At 47.1% G+C, this 27,611-nt stretch overlaps 1 protein-coding gene across 2 annotated transcripts; it reads right to left on the bottom strand.

Moving 5' to 3' along the window:
- Positions 1-3,836: 3,836 nt before the first annotated feature.
- On the bottom strand, positions 3,837-27,552 carry MSS51 (MSS51 mitochondrial translational activator). Of its 2 annotated transcripts, none has more exons than XM_082199185.1 (7): positions 27,323-27,552; positions 17,187-17,399; positions 16,281-16,436; positions 15,621-15,745; positions 14,637-15,200; positions 7,176-7,269; positions 3,837-5,560 (listed from the first exon to the last, which is right to left on the bottom strand). In XM_082199185.1, exons 2-7 carry the CDS (start codon positions 17,369-17,371, stop codon positions 5,332-5,334), a joined length of 1,353 nt encoding a protein of 450 aa, XP_082055311.1. In that variant the 5' UTR covers positions 17,372-17,399; positions 27,323-27,552; the 3' UTR covers positions 3,837-5,331. The 2 variants fall into 2 exon arrangements, with proteins under 2 accessions (XP_082055311.1, XP_082055310.1); XM_082199184.1 differs by having other exon boundaries at positions 17,187-17,409; positions 27,323-27,546.
- Positions 27,553-27,611: the final 59 nt, after the last annotated feature.

A 27,611-nucleotide genomic window follows, 5' to 3' on the forward strand; every position in this document is an offset into this window, starting at 1 on the left:
AAGTTCCTTTGGGGCTCAGCGGAGTGGGCAGGCCTGGATTGCTTGTCTCCCACCAGCTCAGCAGTCACGAAAGGGGACTTCCATGGTAGCAGGGGTCATAGCTCAGGGGCAAAGCATCTGCTTTGCAAGCAGAAGGTCCCGGGTTCAATCCCTGCCATTGAGTTCTGTGTGCTGGGACAACTAGAGTCTTAAGAATCATCAGTGGAATAAGGACCCCTCCAGACTGAGGGTTTGGTTGTTTTATGCAGAGGTTTTCTGCAGTGTGTCATTGACACAATCATAGTGCGTTCATGGTGGATTTATCCTGGGGTGTCCATACTTTGTTCCACTTTATTAGCTGTTCTGTGATGTTTTCCAAAGGTTATCACTTTTATGACACCTGGATGGGCAGCTCTTGTTCTCTAGTACAACAAAGCAAGAACCACCACCACCTCTGAAAAATACTGGAACATTAGTGGTATATAAAAAGTTGCAGGATTTCTGCCCTGAATCTTTAGTAGGTGCAAACAGGATTGCACATATCTGCCCTGATACCATTGTGAGCACAAATATTGGTAAATGCACAATATAAAGGATGTCTGGAGGGGCCTTTACACTGATTAACAGTGTTCTTTGTAACACAGACAGGCCTTTTCTGAATAGGATTTCCTGTTATTTGTCCCCCCGTTTATTCAGAATGTGCCAATATATCCAGCTAGGCTGGAGAGCAAACCTGCCAATACTTTCCACACCACCCTCATGCAGAATTGGATAGCAAGGCTCAGCATTGTGCCTGCTAAGGATCTCCATTCTGGGGGCTGCTATAAAGCAAGCTTCTAGTCCCTGTGGCTACAGAGAGCAACTTGAAATTACTGTATAGGCAATACCTGGTAATGTTTTTTGAAGCTGGGACTGAGCAGGACTGCTAGGTAGCCAGGATTGCTGCTTTTGGAGCTCTCACCCAGTGCCTTGCGCCTAGCAAAAGGAGAACAAATTAATCAAATCTGTTTACACTGGCATAAAGGATTAAGAGCAGAAGGGCACAGGCTCAATCACCAGCATCTCCAGGTAGGGCTAGGAAAGACCCCCATCTTAAGACCCAAGAGAACTGCTGCCGGTCAGTGTAGACCTGCTTTCCCTATCCTAAGGTCCTCCAGTTGTTTTGGACTACAGTTCCCATAAGAACATAAGGAGAGCCTGCTGGACCAGGCGAGTGGCCCATCTAGTCCAGCATCCTATTCTCACAGCGGCCAGAAAGATGCCTGTGAGAAACCTGCAAGCAGAATTCAAGCATCTGGGTTTCCAGCAACTGGTATGGCAATGCTGGCTGATGAAAGTTGCAGTCCAAAATATCTGGAGGGTACCAGGTTGTCAAAGATTAGCATAGACAATACTGAGCTGCACAGATCAATGGGAGACAAATGCTCAGAGGGAGAGCACAGGCTTCCTGAAACCCTGGAGAGCTGCTGCTGCTTAGTGTGGACAATACTGGGCAAGGCAGTTTCTAGCTTCCCTACGTGTCTTAAATTAGTAAGATTCTTCTGGGTCTTTGTGATGCTGAGCCAGCGTCCTAGTCCTTTCCAGCCCTTCTGCCTCCCTCACACAGTGGCCCCTAGACCTCTTCCTCTGTGCCTTTGGAACAGGGACCATTCCCACTACTGCAACAAATGTCTGCAGAATCCCCTCCTCATGGGAGTGCCCTCAGCGTCCATCGGCCACAGCTGGGCCATGCACATAAATGGAGCCCTGCAGGATCAGGCCAAAGGCCCATCTGGTCCAGCATCCCATCTTTGTTGTGGCTGTGAGAAGCCCCTGACAGCACAGGTAGGACATGTCCATATTGGCTAATAGCCATTGATGGTCCTATTCTCCATGAATAGCCTTATCCTCCAGGAAAAGCTGCCCATGTGGCTCTTGGAAGGCTCCCCAAAAAGGAATGAGCCTTGCCTTCTTTCGCCTCTGGTCCTGCCCATAAATTTAATGTGAGCGTAGGAAGCGCCTTGCTGGATCCGGCCCATAGCCCATCTATTCCTGCCTCTTGTTCTCCCAGAGGCCAACTAAACACATTTGGGAAGCCTGCAAACAGGACCCAAGCACAACAGCCGTCTCCCCTCTTTTCAGCAACTGAAACTCGGAGGCCATCGCCTGCCAACTCTCCTGCCATCACCAGCGTCCAACTTTTTTGCCTTGCAGAAAACCAGAAGTGCAGCCCCCGTCTGGAAGGGGGCTTCAAGGCGGTGCCACAGATTCCTCAGATGTCAGCCTCTCAAGTCTTAATGTGCTCTCCGAACCTCAATGTACAAGCATCCTTACTGGAATTTGCACTGCTTTCTGTCGCAGAACGGAACTGCTGCCCTTTTTGAGTGTAGGCATCGGCTCCTAGCTTCTTTTGTGGTTGGTCCCTTTGATTCCCAGACTGCCATCCCAGCTGCTACATTTTGCCTCTGAATGCACAGAAATTGCTGGATCCTCACCCTTTTTGATGGAAGCGCTTTGGAGGGACCAAACAGACCTCGAGAAAAAACATCCCCAGAAAGCTTGCCGTGTGGTTCAGGGTTGCCAGTGGAGGAACATGGACTGGTGTTCGATGCACATTATCGAGGTCAAACAAGTTTTGAAGTGTTGCTTGGGTGGGATTCTGACCCCTAAGATCCATCCAAGCTCCCAGGAAGAATAGATGGCACAGAAAAATGATCCAGCAATATGCATTTTAGTTAGCCATCTATGAACTATGCTTACACTTTTTATGTGTGCTGAAATATGGGGAACTAGGACTGCAGCCCCATCAGCCATCTCTCACCCAGATTTTGGCGGGGAAGTGTCTGAGAATGTATGGAACACCCTTGTGTTTCTGGGCCTTTTGAGAACCCGGGTGGCAGACATGGATTGGGGCCTGTTCTCATCCAGTGTATAAGCTGAGAGGCTCCCTGAATTCCATGGGCCCGGAAATGGGAGGAAATTGGTGTGTATGGGAAAATCCTATGTAGATAATTTGTGATCTGTGTAGGAGCCATTCTGTTATGCTTTATTTTTAAAAAAACAATTGAGTGATAAAACAGTTTCTCATGGGAAAACCATCCTTGTGCTTGTGCAACTGGCTCAGCAGGGGTCAACATGATGTTGGCAATCGTACCTGATTTGTATTTTATTTATTACACTTCCATCCCCTGGGTTCTTACTGCTCTTGCTCTGGCTCTCTTGAGCGACCTTTCATACAGCTTTGGGTGTCTGCCCACACTGTTTGGGAAACATTTCCAGGCATCATTTGTAAAACCTCTGGACTTACACTAAAGGGGTGTCGTATAAAATCAGTGGTGGCAGGAGGCCAACAGTAGGTGGCACCAGAGACATTGACAGGCAGAGCCAACTAATTCTAGTTTCATCCCCATTCCGCCTCTTCTCTGCCGAGTTCTACCAGGGTTAACACTGAGCCTAAAGAGGATGAAGAAGCTGACAGCCAGGGCTTCCACCACCTGGGCTGGCTGTAAGTAAGAAGGCAGGAATAAAGGTAAAGGTACCCCTGCCCGTACGGGCCAGTCGTGTCTGGCTCTAGGGTTGTGCGCCCATCTCACTTAAGAGGCCGGGGGCCAGCGCTGTCCGGAGACACTTCCGGGTCACGTGGCCAGCGTGACAAAGCTGCATCTGGTGAACCAGCGCAGCACACGGAAACGCCGTTTACCTTCCCGCCAGTAAGCGGTCCCTATTTATCTACTTGCACCTGGGGGTGCTTTTGAACTGCTAGATTGGCAGGCACTGGGACCGAATGATGGGAGCGCACCCCGCCGCAGGGCAAGTCCTAGGCACTGAGGCTTTTACACACAGCGCAACCGCGTCCCCATGGCAGGAATACTTGATGGGAAATTTGAATAGTGTGCAGGTTTATTTTTAGTAAAAGGCAGCACGAGATCAGGGGGTTTTTTTGGGGGGGTGCATCCTGGGGTCCTCCCCCCACCCTCCATGTTCACAAACAGTCCTCTCCCTTCTTATTTATTTCTGCTTGACTAAAAGGTGGCTAGATATGCCATGGCTCAGGTGGTGCATCTGCTTGGCATGCAGAAGTTGGGCACTTCCAGAAAATGGTTGGTAAAAACTCCTACCTGAAACCCTGGAGAGCTGCTGAGCTGGAGATACCAGTGACATGATCCCATGTCTGTGTCAACTTCTTATGGGATGGGACTAGCGGTCAGTTCAACTGATACATGGCTGGCCATTGGTTCATCTTGCTCAGTATGGTCCAAACCAGTGGCTTCCAATTGTTGGTTTGCATAACCTACCCAGGGGGTCCGTAGCACATACCTGTCAATTTTTCAGGACATCCTGCTTTGAGAGGGTTGTGCTCTCCTGAACAAGCACAGTGCCCCAAAACGCTTGAGATTGTGGCACCCAAAAATGGATGCCGTATCCTTGAACTGGTCATGTGACTCGCGTGGGAGCACAGTCTCGTTTTGCGCTGGGACATGTTGGAGGGTGCTGTGGCACCATTCACATAACAAAAACTACCACAAAGATACCAACATTTTCAAAAGTGGGGAGTCCGTGGCTTTGCTTTTGAAAAACAGCAGGTCCGCAGGACATTGGCCATGCTTAAGAACTTAAGAAGAGCCTGCTGGATCAGACCAATGTCCCATCTAGTCCAGCATCCTGGTCTCACAGTGCCTCACCCCCCAGATGCCTGTGGGACGGAAACCAGGAGGCAGGATCTGAGCACAACAGCACACTTTCTTCCTGCAATTTCCAGCAACTGGTATCCCAAAGCTCTTCAGCCTCCAGTCATGGAGCCCATGGGTAGAGCCTGCTAGAACAGGCCAAAGGCTCATCTGATCCAGCATCCTGGTCTTGCAGAGGCCAGCCACATGCCTGGAGGGAAACCCACAAGTGAGACCCAAGCACAAGAGACTCTCTCCTGTGTTTTCCAGCAACTGGTACTCAAGAGGCATTACTGCGTCCAACCTCTGAGGCAGAGCACAGACATCATGGCTGGTAGCTTCATGGTTTCTGGGGTTGATGGGAGTTCCAGTTCGGGAGAGCCAACATCCACGGCCTCAGAGCAGCTCTCTGGGGTTTCAGGCAGGGATATCCCCCAATCCTACACTGTCAACTGAATCCACAACCTCCTGCATGCAAAGCAGCTGCTTCCCCACTGAGCTACGGCCCTTCCCTATTTGCTACCCTTGGAATCTGCCCTTCAGCTGCAAGGACGGGGCCAGCTTTGAGAATGAGCACGCACACAAAACAGCCACTTGCGTTCCTGACATCTCAGTCCGCTCCAAGCAAGTGGTTGAACAGATGTGGGGAAACGAATAAGCCTCTGCTGCCTTCAGTTAGGAGGTCACTTGCTCTAAGCTTCCCCATCTAATCTCGCTCCTCTTCGCCCCCATCCAGCTCTCCTATGTCCAGCTCATCTGGGGGAGCAGACAGCCCCCGGAACATCATGTAGTGGGAGTTGCAGTAGACAGGAGGCTTATTGGGGTTTGAGTAGGCCTGTTCTGGTTTGAGGGAGGCGAAGGGGTTGGCCCCACAACCTGTGATCTGGGTCTCTAGCTCCATCAAGATCTTGAGCGAATTCTTCATTTCCTGTTCACTGGGGGAAAGAAGGAAGGAGTCTTGGTTAATGCTGCTAGCTCATTTTCAGTTAGCAGTGGCTGGGTCATTTTAGACCCTGAATGGTTTTTCAAGTGCATCCAGATAGTCACTATTTTGGGGTGGAATTCAATCATGTATCTGCCCGTGATAGTTGTGCTGTTATAATGGATGGGGAGGTTTTGCACAACAAACCCACTTCCTCAAAAGATCAGACTTTTTGCAATGAAAGCAACATAAAAATGTACTGGAAAGTGTGAAATAACACGTTTTAACACAACCTTGCCTGGACTTCATTAGCATCCACTGAATAGAGGTGGCATAGAGTAGTGATTAGAGTGTTAGACTAGGAACTGGGGTTCAGGGTTGGTTGATCACTGCCTTTCAACCTAGCCTACCTCAACAGGGTGGTTTTGAGGATAGAAAAAGGAGAATTATGTATGCAACCTTGAGTTCCTTGGAGGAAAGATGGGGTATAAATGTCATAATAAAATTAATGAAGATAATTTTAGGCTTCTAATACATAAAATCCAATTTACAGAAATATTAATATATAAACATCCATGATTAAAATACACAATCCCATCAAAACAATGGATTTTCCACGTTCGTGAATTTTTCTCATTCCTTCCTTTTAGGTATGTATTTATGAATCTTCCTCCCCCCACCTTGTTTTAATGTAAGTATGTATCTTGTTATATTGAAAATTGAATAAAGATAAAATATGCATACACACTTACATAATTAAAGCAGGCAATAAAACAACACAGCAATTGAAACAGGAGGCTTGGGAAGAGATCAAAGGAATATGTGTGCAAACAGATATTCAAAAGTCGACAGAATGCCAATATTGATTTGGCTTCCTGGGCATTCTGCCCTAATGGGACCACAATGGGTTTGGGGACAGTCCTAGGAAACTGAAAAGAGAAGGCTCCGGTTCCCAATTTCTGTGTAGCTTCTTATAACTCAATGAGTTCAGGGCCATCCCCACTATTGGACAAAATGAGGCAAATGCCTCAGGCGGTAGATGTTGGGAGGCAGCTGCAACAGCCCCCTAGCCATTCCTCTTATGCCTCCTCCTTCCTAGTCTGTTTGAATGCTATGCAGCCTCACCTGCACATTCCTAATGCAGCAGCAAATGTCAAAATGTCCTGGAAGGAGAATAGAAGAGTGGAAGGCCTGTGATTCTGTGGTTAGCGCATCAGCCTTGCCCAGGTTCAATCCCAGGCATCTCCAGGTAAGGCTGGGAATGATTCTTGCCTGAACCCCTAAGAGTCACTGCCAGTCAGTGTAGGCAATATGGAGCTAAAGAGGCCAATAGCCTGAGCCAACATGAGGCAGCTTCCTATGTCCCTGTGAATGCAGCCTGCTTTGTGAAGGTAAGTTACATCTGCCCACTTTTGCCCCCAGCACCAGATAGAATCATAGAATCTTAAGAGTTGGAAGGTACCCCAAGGGTCATCTAGTCCAACCCCCTGCAATGCAGGAATCTCAACTAAAGCATCCCTGACAGATGGGCATCCAACCTCTGCTTACTCATTGTCTCGTTTGGCCCTTGGCACCAGCAATGGAGAACAGGTGTGGGAGAAGAAGTAGAGGAGAACCTGCCTGTTTACCTGTACACGGTGAAGAGCGAGGGGATCTCGTAGTCTCGAAGGAGCAGCAAGGTGGGAAGCCAACTCTCCATTAGGTCATGGCAGGCATGGAAACCTAGGAATGGAGAAGACCGGAAATGGCTCATTTGCATGCAGTGCCCAGGTTGCATTTTTTGAAAGGTTTATCTTGTGGGCTTGCTTTTTGCAATGTCGTGAAACACACAAGAGAACATGTCAGAAGGGTTTCAGCCTAGCCGTCTCCCTGACCCTGGTGCCATTTCTATGTGCCATCATGCATAAGAACATAATAAGAGCCTGCTGGATCAGACCAGGGGCCTATCTACTCCAGCATCCTGTTCCCACAGTGGCCAACCGGTGGGAAGTCCAAAAGCAGGGCCTGAGCACAAGCACACACTCGCCTCCTGTGGCTTCCAGCAATGGGTGTTCAGAAGCAGCATTGCCTCCGACTGTTGGGGTGCAGCCAAGGAATCGGGGGCAATAGGCAGGCCCCAGCCCACTGGCTGGTGTGTCGGGCGATCTCCAGTCCTTGGATCAGCATGAAACTGCAACCCTAGCTTCAGAAGCTGGGCACGCACACTCAGCAGAGTAAATAACGCTGCGCAACAGAAGTGGCAGGGAGACGGCTGTGTGAGCATATTTACAAGCAGTTTATTCAGCGTACAGCAGGACATGTCCGACCCCCTTTGTGTCCAAAGCTAGAAGCAGAAGCAAAAGCTATACACAAATGGAAGTTCCCAGCAAGCTGTGCTGGAGTGTAAACAGGCATGTGACACACAACAATCACGCCTGTACTTAAGGTGGAACAGAATATCCTAACATCCTCCCCCTTTCCGTGTAACCTGTATCACCTGTGTTTTAACCCAAGTGCAACCGCTGTACATAAACCTTAAGTTGTTCTCTGTTAACAACCATAGACAACAAATCTGCAGGAATTTCGTGTCCTGGCATGTAGGACACCGGAATATCCTAACACCGACTGCATAGCTATTATGCCTAGTAGGCATTGATAGCCATTGTCCAATCCTCTCGTAAAGCCATCCAGGTTGGTGACCATCACTACCCCTTGTGGGAACAAGTTAATTATGCACTGCCTGGAGAAGGGCTTTCTATTGTCTGTCCTGAAACTTCCAACATTCAGCTTCATTGGCTGTCCACGAGTTCTAGTGTTTCACTTTCTCCATGACATGCATAATTTTAATACACTTCTATCAAGTCCCCTCTTTCTTGCTTTATCTCCAAACCTAGAAGTCCAAAATGCTACCACCTTTCCTCATAGGAACGTCCCTCCATCCCCTTGATCATTTTGGTTGCACGTCTAAACATTCTCCTGCAAGATACACACATCTCCACGCAGCTGCTTGCAGCATGAAGCAATTCAGTGCAGGGATGGCTTTAAAAACCTCATGTGCTATTTGCAGAAACTGGACGGCAGACAAAGCTGCAGGGCAAGAACTGAGGCTGACTTTCCCTGGATGCCGTACAGATGCCCTTAGCATGATGTCATGATGGGAAAAGATTGCTCAGAGGACATTCTCTGCACCTTTTGCTGGTGAAGAGTGCCAACTTAGCGTGCTTATACCTTGCAAGGCCGATATGTGAAGCAAGTGCTGATTCCACTTGTACAGCACACCTTTGGCAGAAAGAAGATGGAGGCTGGAAACTTCCCCAGCAGGTTGAAAGAGGGAATAGTGAGGGTCTGGCTGTTTGTGCAGCTGTCAGAACAAGGATGCCAAACTCTCTCGCACGTCATAGCTGGGAACCATTGGGGGGGGGGGCTGACACTGCCAAGATCAGATCAGATTGGGGATGGCAGAGTGGGGGACGGAGGGAAGATTAATTCCCAGTTTGCAAAGCCCTCTGACATTTCTGCAAGCTTGGAATGATGTGCCAAGGGAGCCTTGCGTATTCACAAGGGCATTTGACTATCCTGGTACTAATAACTTAATACCTACGGAATGTGGTGGAGCGCGCCAGTGGAACATGGCTTTGCTCCTGAGTAAGAAGCACCCTTGCAGTGCCGCACAGTGCCATCGCTGAGACAAGACACATTGCAACATCCTTTACGAAAAGTTTCAGGTTGCCTTCCAGGACTGGGCAGGCAATGTTATGGAAATGCCCAACATTGTGATGGAGACGGCATAATGTGGCTTGAAATCCCAAAGGAGAGTTTCCTGCCTCCCTTCCAGTCTTTTTCCTTTTGTGCTATATTTTTTAGCTTGCAAGCCTCAGGGTGGGGACCACCTATGTCACATTTCTAAGCCACTCTGGAAGGCCTTTTTGTTTTGGGCTAAATATCACCATCATCATCTTTCTATATATAAAAAAAGATTAAGTATAGAACTGACGCAAAATTTCTCAGAAGTCATTCCCCGCTCCCCGATAAAATTTCATAAAATGTCTCTTTCTCTTTTATCCCATCCCAGTAGAAAAAGAAGCCAACTTCAGCATTGTCCCCAGATATCCTCTACTGTTCTGTGATGTGCCATCTATCAATCCAGGCCTGGGCCAGCCCAGCCATGAGGCAAGATGAAGCAGCTGCCTTAGGCGACAGATACTGAGGGGGTGGTGAGTGGACAGAGCTTGTCTTCTGCTCCTGGGTTCAGTGGAGGATGTTGATGTAAGGTTCAACAGCTAGTCTGGTCAGCTGTTGTACATTGAGGGGCACCAGTGAAAGTGGGTCCATTAGGTGAATGGGGCACTGCCCCACCAACCTCAGTCTGCCCTCAGCCAGCCCTCCCCTGCCTGCCTTCTTGCTTACCACCAGGCCAGGGAGTGGCAATGCCTGCCTACTTCTTCTTCCTCCATCTCAGATCTGCCCTCGCAGAGGAAACTACAACTAATCCAGAATGCGGCAGCTAGACTGGTGACTAGGGGCAGCCGCCAAGACCACATAACACCGGTCTTGAAAGACCTACATTGGCTCCCAGTACGTTTCCGAGCACAATTCAAAGTGTTGGTGCTGACCTTTAAAGCCCTAAACAGCCTCGGACCAGTATACCTGAAGGAGCGTCTCCACCCCCATCATTCTGCCCGGACACTGAGGTCCAGTGCCGAGGGTCTTCTGGCGGTTCCCTCATTGCGAGAAGCAAAGCTACAGGGAACCAGGCAGAGGCCTTCTCAGTAGTGGCACCCGCCCTGTGGAATGCCCTCCCATCAGATGTCAAAGGGATAAACAACTACCTGACATTTAGAAGACATCTGAAGGCAGCCCTGTTCAGGGAAGTTTTTAATGTATGACATTTTAATGTATTTTTAATCTCTTTTGGAAGCCGCCCAAAGTGGCTGGGGAAACCCAGCCAGATGGATGGGGTACAAATAAGAAATTATTATTATTATTATTATGGAACCTAGTTTCTCCTTCCCTGGAGAAACTGAGCAGGATGCAGTTTGGGAAGCCCTTGTGGCCATTTTGTCATGTACCGATTGCCCCCACATTACAACGCACCATGACGGTTTCCGGTACGTTTTGTAATGTGTGCAAGGAACACCCAAGCTGTGTGTGAGGCTGAGCACTGAATGCCCCCCACCACAGCTGCTCCGCACTTAACCAGCTCGATAGTGATAGGTATGCTAACAAGCTGATCGGCCCCTGTCAGGGTCCCTCAGCTCAGCTCTTTAGTGCTCAGTCTAATCCCCGCAGTGAAACACACTGTCAGCAGCAAGCAGCTGACTGGAAGTGGGATAGCGTACGAGACAGCTGGGCAGAATCTGGTGCTTGCTAGGCAAGTTGTGATCCACAAGGTGTGCTTCTGAGACATCTGGCATCCAGAGGATCCCTCTGGTGAGTGGGATCACCTGCAGGAGGGATTCAAGTGTATAATCTAGGTTTGTGCAATTATTTATTGGTAGTATCATTATTATTTATTGCATTATATCCCACCTTTTTTCTCCCAAGGAGCTCAAGGTGGCATACCTGGATTTCCCCTTCCTCATGCCATCCCCACAACAACCCTGAACGGGGAAGTGAACACGGTTAGGGTGAGAGGCAGTGAGATTCGTGGCCTGTGTGCCGGCACAAGAGGCCCTTAGCATGATGGCCTGGTGGGAAAAGATTGCTTAGAGGACATTCTCTGCACATTTTATTCAGCTTTCCTTGGGATTACTGCTGAATTGGAACAAAGACCAATCTGCAGAAATCCCGACTGATGTTTGTTCTGATTCAGTAGTGATCAGTGGGTTCCCCCAGGGAAAGTGGCGGTACAAAAAAAAACAATCTCTTGGACCTGTGGGTGGAGAACCCAGGACAAACAGAAGAAATCACAAACAGACAAATGAAAATGTAGAGGATTCTGACGCTTTTTCAGAAAGTCGGAGGCTGTCAGAGGCAGTGTTCCAATGTACGCCAGTTGCTGGGAATGGCAAGTGCAGGTGGGGGCTGCTTGCATGGGGGCATTTGGTTGGCTACAGTGAAAACAGGATGCTCAGCTATTTTTATTATAAATATTCATAATGCAGTGGTACCTCGGGTTAAGAACTTAATTCATTCTGGAGGTCCGTTCTTAACCTGAAACTGTTCTTAACCTGAAGCACCACTTTAGCTAATGGGGCCTCCTGCTGCCGCTGCACGATTTCTGTTCTCACCCTGAAGCCAAGTTCTTAACCCAAGGTAATATTTCTGGGTTAGCAGAATCTGTAACCTGAAGCGGCTGTAACCTGAAGTGGCTGTAACCCGAGGTACCACTGTAATGAATTGATTTATTACTTGCCTTTCACCCACAGGTCCCAGGGCAGGTCACACAACAATTTATACAGCATGAAAACAGCTTAAAGGAAAGTACAGCCTTAGGAATATTTGAAGATAGCCATCTTCACATATCTCAAGGGCTGTCACATGGAAGACAGAACAAGCTTGTTTTCTCCTGCTCTGGAGGGTAGGACTCAAACCAATGGCTTCAAGGCACAAGAAAGGAGATTCCGATTAAACATCAGGAGAAAAACTTTCTGAAAGTAAGAGCTGCTTGACAGTGGGCTGGTCTCCCTTGGGAGGTGGTGGACTCTCCTTCCTTGGAGGTTTTTAAGCAGAGGTCAGATGGCCATCGGTCATAGATGCTTTAGCTAAGATTCCTGCATTGCAGGGAGTTGGACTAGATCAGGCCTAGGCAAACTCAGTCCTCCAGATGTTTTGGGACTACAACTCCCATGATCCCTGACCACTAGTCCTGTTAGCTAGGGGTCATGGGAGTTGTAGTCCCAAAACATCTGGAGGGCCGAGTTTGCCTAGGCCTGGACTAGATGATCCTCGGTGTCCCTTCCAATTCTATGATTACATGAATTCCAGGCAGGAAAGTTGTTGAGCTTTGGGGGGCAAAAAAATTGCTGTTTTTGAGCGTTTTTTATGGAAAATAGGCAAAACTGGGACTGCCGACATGGGCTGCCATGCATCCGGATTTTCCTGGACATTTTACCAATTTTCACCCAGACACTGCTAGAGACAACAGTATTCCAGATACAGTGGTACCTCGGGTTAAGTACTTAATTCGTTCTGGAGGTCCGTTCTTAACCTGAAACTGTTCTTAACCTGAAGCACCACTTTAGCTAATGGGGCCTCCTGCTGCCGCTGCGCTGCCAGCATGCGATTTCCATTCTCATCCTGGGGCAAAGTTCTTAACCCGAGGTACTATTTCTGGGTTAGCGGAGTCTGTAACCTGAAGCGTCTGTAACCTGAAGCGTATGTAACCCGAGGTACCACTGTATGTCCGGAAGATTCCGTACGTATGGCAACTCTAGTTGATGGCCACCGGCCTCTATTTGTGGGACTAGGTAGTCTCACACCCTGAGCTCTATGGTGCAGAGGAAGCAGTATGTTTGGCTTGTTAAGGGCGCCTTGGGAACCCCCCCCCCCACCAAATTGGGAAGGGAGAGTCGCTTGGTGACAGAGCACTTGCTTTGCAAGCAGGTGGTCTCAGGTTCAATCACTAGTACAGACAGTTAAAAAGATCAGATGGCAGCTGGTGGGGGGGGAAACTCTTCTCTGCTGGAGACCTCAGAGAACTCCCAGAGGGAGAGCTGTGTTAAAGAGCTGTAGAGAACTGAATTTGAGATTCGAAAAATGAGAAACCCAGAGAACCAAAGGGGGGAGATCCTTCCACCCCTAATAATAATAATAATAATAATTTATTATTTGTACCCCGCCCATCTGGCTGGGTTTCCCCAGCCACTCTGGGCGGCTTCCACAGAAACCAAAAAACACTAAAATATCATACATTAAAAGCTTCCCTGAATAGGGCCGCCTTAAGATGTTTTCTGAATGTCAGGTAGTTTTCCATCACCTTGACATCCGATGGGAGGGCATTCCACAGGGCGGGCGCCACCACCGAAAAGGCCCTCTGCCTGGTTCCCTGTAGCTTCGCTTCTCGCAATGAGGGAACCGCCAGAAGGCCCTCGGCGCTGGACCTCAGTGTCCGGGCAGAACGATGGGGGTGGAGACGCTCCTTCAGGTATACTGGGCCGAAGCCTAAGCATAACATCAATAAAATTAGGGCAATTTTATGAAAGCAGCAAAAGGTGAGACCAGGTATAGGGCTGGTGGAAACAGTTGGGCGGAAACAGCCCATGGGATCTGTGTTGGGCTTAATTTGCCCTGCTGGCCAGAAGTTCCCAACCCTTGCTGCTGACAGCACTGGGCTACATAGGCAATTAGCTGATCCTAATGTAAAGTTTCCTGCATTCCAAACCAAGCTAGCAAACAGATCAAAAAATGCAGGGGGGGGGTAGGTTCTTATTCCCATTGGGGTGGAGATGGACAACTGCTCTTAAGGCTGTCAGTTTGCTGCATTGTTCACCTACAGATAAAATACTTGGATCTCTCTGTTGCCATTTACTGCATTCCATTTCCAGTAGCTCACAGACAGATTTAGGGATGATCCTAAGAGTGCATTAGCATAAACAAGGATTTCTGAAACTCCTTCTCTCTCCCTTTCTCTCTGCTGGGTCCACAAAGATCCTGCAAACGCAAAAGACCAGCTAAAGAGGGTAGCTAAAGGCTTCAAGCACCATTTGTAATGGGAAGGGCTCCAACACACCATACATTTAAACACTGGTGTAGCATGGGGGGTGCAGGGGGGGCCGGCCGCACCAGGCGCAACATCTGGGGGGCGCGCTCTCGCACTCGCAGCTCTCTGCCCCTACCTGGCTCACTCTCTCTCACTGCAGTACTGGCTGTGCAAATCCAATCCGAGCCACCGGGTCGCCGCCCACTGTGGGGGGGGGGGTGCCAGGCGTGCGGTGCAGTGCGACTCAAGTGCTGACAACCCACGCTACGCCACTGCATTTAAAGCAGGCTCCCTCCCACGGCAAAGAATTCTGGAAGCTGGAGTTTACCCCTCGCAAATGAAATTCCTTAGCAAGTTACTGTTCCCTGGATTCCTACCCAGAGATGACGGGGATTGAACCTGGGACCTTCTGCACACAAACAGAAGCTCCACCACTGAGCTACAGGGAAGGGACAATGGAATGACATACCTGGGTGGAAGCCAACTACGATGTCAGGCCGAGGAGCCTGCTGGGTCTCTACCTGCGATTCCCAGAAGTCGTGATAAAGGCCCTTGTAGCTGCTGAGGTAGACTCGTTCCCGGGGCCCGAAAGCCACCAACGGCGGCCTCATGATGGGCCCATCTACCACGTCAACGCCCACCATCACCACCTCGATGCCCTGGTGCTTTGGAAACATGCGGGAGAGCTCATCGTAGTCTGTCACCCGGGCATTCAGAGTCTCTACGTGGGAAGCTCCAACCATGTGCACCGTGATAGGCTTGGCGTAGGGGTCGAGGTGGAACAGGCACAGCCCCAAGCCAATGGTGGCTGGTCTGGACACAAAGTCCGTCATCACCCGCTTGACAGACACCAGGAGCTCCGCCTCCTCCGGCTTTGGCTTCCCAGCATTGGCCCAGAGGATGTTCATGTAACGCCCAGTCATGATATTGCTGAGCTTCTCCTCTAGACCATCCTGCATCGAGAAGTAGTCCTCCCAGCCTCTCACTTCCAGGATTCGTTTCGTCCAGGGGCTTGTGAGGAAAGGGATGTCGCCTGTCGGAAGAATCAGAGTGGAACAAAAGCTTCAGATTGACTGGTAGACCTTTGGGTTACTAGTGGGCCTCGGAATTAATTGGTTTGTTTGTTTTTAAGGTGCCCTTGCCCAACCTTTAAGTCTGCCTGCTGTAATACACATTGTATTTTTTATAGTTTATTGTCAGGTAGAGTTGTTTTTCTTTGATTGGAAACTGTGATTAATGAATGAATAAAGAGCATAACCTGATTCTGAAGATTGGCCAACAAAGGATTTGGTGGAAGTCCTGCAATGCAGGTGGCACATCAGAACGGCCGCGGCCATGACTGAACCCCTTGTAGAGTCATTCTGTCAGTGAAGATACACTAACAGAGTAACCGAGAGAGGGCAGAGGGGAAAAAATACACCAGCACTGAATCTCATGCCCATAGCAGGCTTACCTGTGAAAACAAGCCATTCCACTAGTCGGTCGAGAGCCACCAGTTTCAGCTTCTTGCAGACCTTTTTGTGTGTGGGCCAGTTGGCTCGTTGGCATTCTGAGCCACAGTAATAGACATTCTGGCACCTGGGAGTGGAAAGAAGGTTGCTAAAAGGTTCAGCCTACCAGACCCCACTGGCTTCAATATCCATAGCAAGAAGTGATCTTCATTCACTGCCTATATATGGACGATCATATCTCAACTTGGGATATGAACGAGCCTTTGCTCGTAGCTGCTTTGCTCTTCCCCTTTGCAGGAACCACAGAGAAGCCAGGAAGCATCTCCTTAGCCATAGTTTCCTGATTCATCTGGCTGGGAAACAATGGTTGCCTGCTTTGGATCCTAAAACAATTTGTAGCTTGATATACTGGTTTGTTCCAAAGCAGGCAGCCATAGTTTCCTGGTTTGGTCACATGCACGTTTATTTGCTTGATGTATTATGCTTAAAAATGTCATCTGGCCCTCCATATGTTGTTGAGCTACAACTCCCACCAGCCCCAGCAAAAATGGTCAACAGCAAGGGATGGTGGGAGTTGCAGTTCAGAAATATCCAGAGGGCCAAAGGCTCTCCTGATCTAGGATTTTTTTCATTGAATAATAGTTCTATTATTATTTTTTAACCTTTTGCAGCGCCGCAGGCTTTTAGGATCAGGCATTGATTCCGGAAGCTTCTTGCACTCAACACAAAACTTGAAAGTGTCCTCCATTTTCTGGAACATCTCAAAATAGGAACGGATGCCAAAATCTGTGCACAGTTTTCTGCCTTCCACTGCAGACCTGTGAAGAAACAGCACAAACAGGGACCCTCTTGTTTTAATCAGTTGTAGGTGAGCTTTTCTGGGCACCTAACAGTGTACAAATGCTCTAAATATACAAATAAATATTGGCAAGGCTTCTTTCTTTCTTTAACTAAGTTTGTTCTCAAAAACAAAACTTGTAGCAACACCATACCAAAACTGTTCATTCAGCTGCCAGAATGTTAGGTAAATGGGGATGTACTGTATTTTTTTATTCTTTGTCTTTTTTTTAGAATTAGGGGTTAGTTTGTGCATTATGGAACATGCTGCCTGTGACTGAAGGAGTAGTGGTCCAAAACATCTGGCTGGGGAAGACTGGGCTAGAGACTCTGCAGAGGAAGCAGAAACCTGAAAAGCAAGAAAGCTTGTATCTCACTCTTAACAAAACCAAAAATGTTTAACCAGGCATTCTCAAAAGGCCAAATAAATGTGGATAGTGATTTATTAGGGACCAGGAAATCAGCACGGCCCATGATGAGCAGAATCAGTTGGCGTGTATGAGGCTAAAGAGATATTCCCCCCTATCTTACTAAGGCTCATATTTCAGCTTCCAGTCTTGGAATGAAGATCTCCTGGCTACCAGAGTGCAGATTCTCACTTGCAGGCCTGGACCCTAACAACTTCTGTGAAGCTATCAACACACACACACACACACACACACACCCCAAAACCAGGATTTTCAGCATCCTCTGAAATATCACTCCCACCTACATTTACCAACAAACCTCACCTGTAGTCATCGTAGCTCTTCATGTTGAGTTTTTGAAGGATGACCTGCGACAAACCTGGGACATTGCTGTCCATAGCCAGGAAACCCAGAGAGTCCATATTGGGTCCTGTAACAACTGGCGTCTCCTTGGGAGTTTTCTTGGCACGACTGGCTTTGGAAGCCCCAGCTTTATTCCTGTGAGCCATCTTTGGGGGTTGTTGGAGGATCCAGAGTCTGAATCAACCTGTAAAGAAAGATTTTTATTTATACCTATTTCTGTATTTATGGATCATCTTCCAGGAAGAAGCTACAGCAGGGCAGTGGTGCCTGGAGCCCGTTGGGAACGGTAGGTTGCAAGGCAGGGAGCCCAACAGTAGGTGGCGCCAGAGCCAACAAGCAGCCAGGTCCAACTACAGTGGTACCTCGGGTTACATACGCTTCAGGTTGCATACGCTTCAGGTTACAGACTCTGCTAACCTAGAAATAGTGCTTCAGGTTAAGAACTTTGCTTCAGGATGAGAACAGAAATCGTGCTCCGGCGGCTAAAGTGGTGCTTCAGGTTAAGAACAGTTTCAGGTTAAGTACGGACCTCTGGAACGAATTAAGTACTTAACCCGAGGTACCACTGTAATGCAAAAGGCTGAGATGCTTCAGTCAAGGGGCAAAGTGTGCTATGGTGGTGAGAGACACAGGAAAACTGGAGGACTGTACCACATGTTTCATCAAAATGGGTCAACAGGCTCAGCTGTTTGATCTCCCTTTCCTATTACCCTATCCTTCCTTTACATCCCACCTGTCTGTTCTGGGGTGTGGGACAGAATTTATTTTATTTTTATTTATTTCACAAAATTTATATAATGCTTGATTGCCATGCTACCTAGAAAGCGCTTTGAGAAAAGAATGAAACAATAAAATTATCAGTTAAGAAACAGTTTGAAATGACTATGTAAAACGTTCAAAAATAACTGAAATCAACAATAAACTGAAATAAAAACAACCAACAAGCCCTACCTAAACAAAAATATTTTTAGCAGGTGCTGAAAAGACTGGAGTGAAGGTGCCTGCCTGATATCAACAGGCATGGAGTTCCAAAGTTTGTGTACTGCTGCACTGAAAGATCAGTTTCTTACAAATGTGGGCTGAGTATTATGTGGCACCTGTAATAGTGCCGGTTCTACAGACTGAAGCAAACTGGGCATACATGGGGTAGGGCAATCTCGCAGGTAAGTTGGTCCCAAGTTAAGGGCTTTATATACTAATAGTAACACCTTGTACCTTGCCCAGTAGGAAATCGGCAACCAGTACAGGTCACCGAGTAGAGGTGATATACACTGACAGAGTCTCACTCCTACCAGCAATCTGACTGCAGCATTCTGCACTAACTGCAGCTTCCGGATCAAGCGCAAGAGAAACCCCACATAGCAAAATGAGATAGCAAAGCTATCTCTGTCCATTTGGCTCATTTGGGACCCTGTAGCTCCTTCGCCTCCTGGGAAAGGCGTGTAGCTTTGCAACTCAGATCAGGTCAGGGGTGTGGAAAGGGTTTTGGCTCCATGGGCCAGACCATCCTTATCAGGACGAGCCACATGGCCCAAACGTGACAGGTGGCCGGGGTCGCCCACTCTGTCAATCAGATGACATCATTATGACATCACATGAATCACTGATCATAGGACTGGGAAAGCACTCCTTTCTCCCCTCCCAAGAAAGAAGCCTGCATTTTATAGGCATCACTACATGTGGAAGAGAAGTAGTAGTAGTAGTATTTATTATTATTATTATTATTATTATTATTATTATTATTAATACCCTGCTCATCTGGCTGGGTTTCCCCAGCCACTCTGGGCAGCTCCCAAAAGAATATTTAAATACAATAAAACATTAAACACTTCCCTAAACAGGGCTGCCTTCAGATGTCTTCTAAAAGTCAGATAGTTGGATTTTTCCTTGATATCTGATGGGAGGGCATTCCACAGGGCAGGTGCCGCTACTGAGAAAGCCCTCTCTGGCTGGTTCCCTGTAACACAGCCAATGTCTGCAAAAAGCAGGAGTTTCTTTGAGTCTGGGGGCCCTGTCCCCACCCCCAGAGGTGCCTCTTTTCCCAGCAGGATTTAACCTGTACTGGTCAGCAGCTGAGCTGGGGTTAAATCCTGCTTGTGTTGGCTGTGCATGCCTCTTCATTAAATGACTGAAAGCCTCAGAGGAAACATATAATCTGTTCCTCCTCCCCTCGCGGTCCCTTGGCCTTAATACATTGCCTGCCGATTCCATCAGGCTGCCTCAGTGGGAGAGATGAGTGGCTTTGCCAAAAGACCAGCTCCACCAGGCGCCTCCTGAGCTGTTTCAGTGCCAGGAGACCATTGCAAGAATTGGCGCCTTAGTTTGCTTTCTCTCCTCTTCCCTTTCTCCTTGTGTGTCATGCTGTTTAGACTGCAAGCATGTGGGCAGGGACTGCCCTGTTTTCAGTGACTGCATGTAAGTCAGACTGTGGAATGGGCTACAAATGCTGTATATGAACAGATATCTGGTGGGGCCAAGGACCTGCGATTTTGATGCGGCTATCATTTTTTTCCAGCATTGCAGGGGGTTGCACTAGATGACCTTTGGGGTTCCCGTCCAACTCTGCAGTTCTATGATTCCCCTTTCTTTTTTTCCCCCTCTGACCTGGCATGGTATGTTCATGAAGCAAGTGGATGAGTCTCCCCCGAGGTTAGCTGAGAATACATTCTCCGCCGGCTAACAGGCCTGCCTCTTCTTTTCAGCCTCACACCTGCTCCAGTAAATCATCCCATCATTATATGATACCCACTGGAGAGTGGGCAGGATCAGATTGAGAGCAAGGCATTCGCCTGGCCCCCAGCCAGAAAAACCAGCATCCAGTGACACCACAACTGATATTCACTTGATACTGCGCCTTTCATCCGATGGTTTGTCAGCCTGCTTACAAGGAGCTCAGAGGCAGCGGTGGCTGGCGGAGTTGAGGTTGAGCCCTGTAACATGTTTTTTTGTGATCGTTGTTGCCAGAGTTCAGGTGGGGTGTGGGTAGCCCCCAAGGGAGACAGCTAAGAATGTGCAAAAATCAGAGGAGCTGCAAAGCTGAAATTTTGGAGAAACTGCAATGCTGAAATTTCAGGGAGAACAACCCCCACCCCGTTCATTTTGGCTCAGAAATTCTATTTCTCTCATTTTTATTTTTTAAAAAGTAGTAGTAGTAGAAGAAGAGTTTGGATTTGATATCCCGCTTTATCACTGCCCGAAGGAGTCTCAAAGCGGCTAACATTCTCCTTTCCCTTCCTCCCCCACAACAAACACACTGTGAGGTGAGTGGGGCTGAGAGGCTTCAGAGAAGTGTGACTAGCCCAAGGTCACCCAGCAGCTGCAGGTGGAGGAGCAGGGAAGCCAACCTGGTGCACCAGATTACAAGTCTACCGCTCTTAACCACTATACCACACTGGCAGTAATAATGTGTGCAGTCAGATAGTCTGAGTCAGTTATTGTCCAAGGTGTTGCTATTAGCATATAAAGCCCTAAACAACTTGGCTACCCCATATGTGCAGGTGGCACTGTGGTCTAAACCACTGAGCCTCTTGGGCTTGCCGATTAGAAGGTCGGTGGTTCAAATCTCAGTGACAGAGTGAGCTCCCATTGCTTTTTCCTGTCTCCTGCCAACCTAGTAGTTTGAAAGCATGCCAGTGCAAGTAGATAAACAGGTACTGCTGCTGCGGGAATGCAAACGGCATTTCCTTGTGCTCTAATTTCCATCACAGTGTTCCGTTGTGCCGGAAGTGGTTTAGTCATGCTGGCCATGTGAACTGGAAAGCTGTATGTGGACAAACGCTGGATCCCTTGGCCTGAAAGCAAATGAGCGCTGCAACCCCATAGTCGCCTTTGACTGGACTTAACTGCCCAGGGGTCCTTTACCTTTTACCTATGTGCCCAGTTGACCACTTCAATTGACAGAACTGGCCCTGTTACAGGTGCAACATAATACTTGTTCTGCATTTGTAATAAATTTATCTTTTACTGGGGCAGCTCCCTCACTTTGGAACTCCCAGTCTATTGGCATCAGGCAGGCACCTTCACTGTACTCTTTGCAGCACATGCTAAAAACATTTTTGTTTAGGCAAGACTACCCAAGCAGGTAGAATGTTGACAGGTGTTTTAAACTTGTTTTTAGCTTATCACTTATTTTAGTTATTCTTTGAATGTTGCAAATAGTTGTTTGGAACTGCTTTTACTGATAATTTCATTGTTTTATTCTCTTTCTTACCCATTTTGATTCCCCCCCCCAATTTTTTTTTTAATTTTCCAAATTTGTAACAAACATATCGACAAATACAAAAAGAAAACATCAAAAAAACAAAACAAAACCCAAACATAGATCCTAACTGTAGTAGTTCCACTTTTGTTAACATTGTTGGGTGACTTCCTCGAATCCCTCTGGCTGAGTTTCCATATATATCATTGTACAGTGGTGCCCCGCAAGATGAATGCCTCGCAAGACGAAAAACTCACTAGACGAAAGGGTTTTGCGTTTTTTGAGCTGCTTCGCAAGACGAATTTCCATATGGGCTTGCTTCGCAAGACGAAAACGTCTTGCAAGTTTGTTTCCTTTTTCTTAACACCGTTAATACAGTTGCGACTTGACTTCGAGAAGCAACTCATAGAACGCGGTGTGGTAGCCTTTTTTGAGGTTTGTGAAGACTTTGGTGATTTTTGAAGCTTTTCCAAAACTTTCCCGACACCGTGCTTCGCAAGACGAAAAATTCGCTAGACGAAAAAACTCGCGGAACGAATTAATTTCGTCTTGCGAGGCACCACTGTAGCAGTTTTCCAAAACTAATTTCACCTAAAATTTACTTAAGTCAATTAACCTCTTTCTTTCTTTTCATTTTAACTTTAAACATATTATTCTATAACATCACATATTTAAATCCTAGGCCAATCTGATACTTGCAATAATTCTATTTAAGTTATCTTAAATAGTCTTTAAATTTCTTCCATTCCTCCTGGTATTCCTCCTCCTTCTGGTCGTGGACTCTTCCGGTCAGATCAGCTAGCTCGCAAAAGTCCATCATCTTCATCTGCCATTCCTCCACTGTTGGTACTTCTTGTAATTTCCAATTTTTGGCTAACAAAATTCTAGCTGCAGTTGATTTTTTATTTTAACAATCATGTGGTATATAAACTTTAATAAAATAGATAGATATTGGACAGATTTACACCATACATTTGAAGCACTTCATTCCACCCCTTCAGGAATCCTGGGTAGTGTCGTTTGCAAAGGGCGCTGGGAACTGTAGCTCTGTGCATGTGAAACTAGTTCCCGGGATTTCTTGTGAGAAAGCTGCATGCTTTAAATGTGTGCGGAACATGCTTTAAATGTGTGATGCGGACCTGCCCACGATCTCTCTTGCAGGCAACTACAGCCTGAAATATGGGCTTATAAAAATGCTCTGCGTAGCTGAGCCCCTGGATTGAGTTTGACTGCCTGTCTCTCTGCCAGGTCTAAGTGGTTTTTAATTGGGGGAACTTCACTTGTGCCCATGATAAACGGGATCATTTAATTCCAGGCAGCTGGTTTGGCGTTGCTACCCTGACAGTCCCCTGCATTCTCGTTAGACAGCCATCATCCCCCTCTCTCTCAGTTGACAGAAAACAACAGTCTCTCAAAGCTGCACACACACAGAGGCACAACTTGGAGCCAATGCTACAGGCCAGGTTTCAGCTCATAACACACCTCTTGAAATTCCTCTGGCTCCTTAATTGAGCAAGGGATTTTCTCTGATACCCTTGGATAGAGCTCCTGTCATCGCCGTCCATTTATTATCTTCCACACCGCCATGTTTTGGCTTTACAAAGGAAGGAAGACGATTTCCTTTCGCGGCTCTACATTCTGTTTCAGCTGGATAGCTTAAGGCTGCACACACCCCATTCATTCAGAGCATGTTTAAAGCACATGGCTTCGCTCAGAGAAACCTTCAGCTTACCCCTCACAGAGCTACAACCCTCAGGGTTCTTTAAGAACATAAGAAGAGCCTGCTGGATCAGGCCAGTGGCCCATCTAGCCCAGCATCGTGCTCATCGAGCCAGTGTGGTGTAGTGGTTAAGAGCGGTAGACTCGTAATCTGGTGAACCGGGTTCGCTTCCCCGCTCCTCCACCTGCAGCTGCTGGGTGACCTTGGGCCAGTCACACTTCTCTGAAGTCTCTCAGCCCCACTCACCTCACAGAGTGTTTGTTGTGGGGGAGAAAGGGAAAGGAGAATGTTAGCCGCTTTGAGACTCCTCAGGGTAGTGATAAAGCGGGATATCAAATCCAAACTCTTCTTCTTCTTCTAATACTGGCCACCAAGATGCCTCTGGTAAACTGGCAAGCAGGACCCAAGCACAAGAGCCCTCTCCCCTCCTGGGGTTTCCAGCAACTGGTATTCAGAAGCATTACAGCCTCCAAACATGGAGGCAGAGCACTGCCATCATGACTAGTAGCCACTGATAGCCTTCTCCTCCATGGGTGTGCCCAATTCTTTTCTAAAGCCAACCAGGTTGGTGGCCATCACTGCCTCCTGTGGCAGGAAGTTCCACAGTTTAACTATGCACTGCCTGAAGGAGTACCGTATTTTTTGCACCATAACACTCACTTTTTTCCTCCTAGAAAGTAAGGGGAAATGTCTGTGCGTGTTATGGAGCAAATGCCTACGGGTGGCGGGGGGGATCTGCTGCAGTCGTGAGCAGAGGATCCATGGTTCCCCTTCCTTCCCTCCTCCATGGTTACAAAGCATGGATCCACATGGATCCTCAGGATTTTTGCATTGGGCTACTCCAAACTCACTGTCAGATCACATGTCTGTGGCCACAGCATGAACCACAAAAATCATATATCCACTATTTTGTTTAGAATATTTTTTTTCTTGTTTTCCTCCTATAAAAACTATGTGCGTGTTATGGTCTGGTGCGTGTTATAGAGCGAAAAATACGGTACTTTCTTTTTTCTCTCCTGAATCTTCCAACATTCAACTTCATTGGATGTCCACGAGTTTTAGTCTTATGAGAGAGGGAGGAAAGACCTTTCTCTGTCCACTTCATCCACACCATGCATAGCTTTATAAAATCCGATCACGTCCCCTCTTACTCGCCTTTTCTTCTAAACCAGGATTTCCCAAACTTGGGTTGCTTTTGGGACTACAGCTCCCATCATGCCTAGCTAGCAGGACCAGGGAGTTTTAGTCCAATAACAGCTGGGGAACCAAGTTTGAGAAAACCCTGCTCTAAATTTGCACATACCCAAGAGATGCCCTTGTGGAATACTTTATTTTGGCGGGGCAATGAAGGAGATAAGGGTAGCTGGAGCCAGAGACAGGGGGTGGGGGAAGACACACTCAAATGTCAGAGACCAAGATGACAAAAAAGCAGGTGCTGCCAACAAGGATGAGATAGCAATGCTATTCCAGTCCTGTGCCTTCCCTGGAGCTAGCCAACTGGCTGGCGAACAGAGCTGGGAGGGGCAGGGCAGGGGATGAACAGATGCAAAAGGCACCCCATTAACTGAGAGCTGCACAGGGAGCTAGGAGGTCTCCCCAGCTCACCTTACACAGTAAGCCCAGTGTTTTACAGGAGGGAGAATCCAGCAGTGAATTGTCAAACATTTAGGCATCATGCAAAAAGGGAGAGGAGGGTAAAAGTGGGCATGGATCTGCAGAATAGTTGTATACTCTGATTGAGAGGTATAGACGCAAATTCAGAAGGAATTTTTATAATTGAAACAGAAATGCAATTCATCTCAGCCTAGTGGAAGAAACTGTGACCAGGTGAGTTGTTTTCCTGCTGTCCAGGTGAGATCTGTTGATGGGCAACTTTAAGCCCGCCCTCCTCTTATGAGAAGATTCACACTATACATTTAAAGCATATTCAACACACATTTAAAGCACTTGACCCCCGCCACCCCCAAATTCTGGGAACTTTAGTATGCTATAGGTGCTGGAAATTGTAGTTCCGTGTGTATAGGCATCACAGTTCCCAGGATTCTTTGGGGGAATGTCATGCGCTTCAGATATGCGTTGAATATGCTGTATGGTGTGGATCAGCCTCTTTAAACTGGACCTGGCCTGGACAGCCCCGGACTCTCTTCTAATGACCCTTCAAAGAGAAAGGCTGTCCTTTTCAAATTTAGACACATGGCTACTGATGTCAAATCAAGATATACAGCTAAAAGCTATGAGCTGAGAAGGGTTCCTCCAGATGACCTATTTATTAAGCATTCATCCTGATTTGTTTGCATAAAGTTTATGCAAACAAAAGGTTGGATTATATCTAGTCTTTTATGAACATTTGTTTTGATTTGTTTGTGTAATGGTCATGTGACAGTGAGCATTCATCCTGTTCCTGCATTCATCCTGATTTTCTTGTGGGGTAGTTTACGAGTCTTCCCAGTAATCACACATTCGTCTCACCCTTTTTGGTGCATTTCCACATCCCTTTTCTAACTGCAAAATGTCCTCTTTCTCCTTTTTAAACAAGAAGTAGATCTGTTGCAACAGAGCACCTGTCTGTCGGGGTTTTTTATGTCTTCCTGCCAGTCATTTACTCTTCCCACACATTTCAATGCATTTCCTCATCACTTTTCAAATAGGAAGAAGTCCATTTCTTTTTTAAAGTGGATTTGTTGTGCTCGGTAGACAGAGTTCTTTACTTCACTCTATTTGCACAAAGCTAAATTTCCCAGTGTGCCCTTGAGCCCCTCCCACAAAACACAGACAGTCTGGAGGTGCCTAAATACAGGATGATGGAGACAGGAACAATTAATATATGGGCTTTTCTATACAATAAGATTAGAAATGCAGCTGCCTTATGCTGAGAAAAAATACCCATCCATCCAGCACACTGTGATTTGTGATGCGTCAAATGAATACTTCTGTGAATGAACATAATGAATTTAAAAGTTAGCTGGCAAGCACACCTGCCATTTATTTTGCACTAGCGAGAGGAAGCTTGGCTCCGCACGCAATAAAAAAACTTGCTGCAACTCCTTTTCTGGATGTTACATTTATATGCCCTTGGATAGAGAAGCAGGAGTAAAGTTCTGTCGGACAAAACAGAAATAAAGGTAGCTAACAAAAATTACTTATAGTTACTGGGGCTGCAAAAATATATTTAATGTAGGTTAATTGCAATACTAGAAGAACAATTATTTGAACAATTGTGGGTTTTTTGTATGTGCGTTTAGATCCATCTGCATTACAGTCAGAGGCGGATTTAGGGGGGCGCAACCAGTTCAGTTGCACTGAGCATGGAGCCTTGGGGTGCAACAGGGGGCGCCGTAGAGTGGAAGGCGAGAGGCGAAGGGGGCACTGAATGTTGGCGCCGCACAGGGTGCCGCTGAAAATTGAGACCCCACGGTCTGCCACTGCTACAGTTAAGAGACACACCATCCCTCTGTGAGTGTCAGTGACAGTCAGACTGTCTCTCCAAGATTTACCATTTGAATACAGTTATCTGGGAAAAAAATTGATTTACAAGTATGTTAATTGATAGCAAGAAGTCAAGAGATATGAAATACGGAGCCAAGCCAAAGCTGTTTTAAAAAAGCTTGAACTCCCTATGTAGAAGTTGATATGAAAATATTTATTTTTATTTTTTATTTTTAGAAATTTGTTATCTATCTTTCTATTTTTTATTCTTTGTTCTGTTTCTTTTTTCTTTTTATATTCTCTATTTTTCTTTTTAGTTTTATTTATGTATATTTGGTGTATTTATGTGTTCGCAATTAATAAAAATATATTTTTAAAAGAGCAAGAGAGACACCATCCCTAGGCTGAACCCACTTGCAGGGACATGTGTGTGAGTGTATACAAATAAAAACCTTAAAGGGCATTTATGAAAGATATTCAAAAGGCAAAATAGGAGTAGCAATTCCCCACCCCACCCCACCCCAGGGAGAGCGGTAACAGGGATTATGCCTGTTAAATTGAAATTGTTGGAGGAGCACAGGGCATAGAGATTGTGAAAAGTTGATTGGGGTCTGCCGTTGGGTTGAAGGCAGAAGGACTCAGGGCAGCAACAATGTGCAAGGAGGTAAAAAGGTTGTGAGAGCAAGTTCTGAGAAAACCAGAGTAAGTCAATAGGCTAAATTTAAAGACCAATGCGCAGTAAGGGAAATTTACCTGCTAGACGTCTCTGCAGCTGGATTCTTCCTCTGCTGCAAATATCCCTTGAATTCTCCAGTATTGCTCTCAGCCTCCAACTGCAGAAATGCCAGGAAGAAAATCTCAGTCTAAGAATATCCTGCCAGCAGTTCCAGATCTTGACTAGGAAGGAGGACTCCTTCCAAATGGACAGGAGGGATGGGGGGGGGGGTTGAACTGAGCTTTCTCAATTGCTCAAAAGGTTCTACAGTATCAGGATCGTAATGAGCCAGCTGCCCCCAACAGGAAAATAGAGGACACTACAAGA

This window comes from Podarcis vaucheri, assembly GCF_965113315.1.
Source record: "Podarcis vaucheri genome assembly, chromosome: 14".
In the NCBI taxonomy this organism is placed as follows: Eukaryota; Metazoa; Chordata; class Lepidosauria; order Squamata; family Lacertidae; genus Podarcis; species Podarcis vaucheri.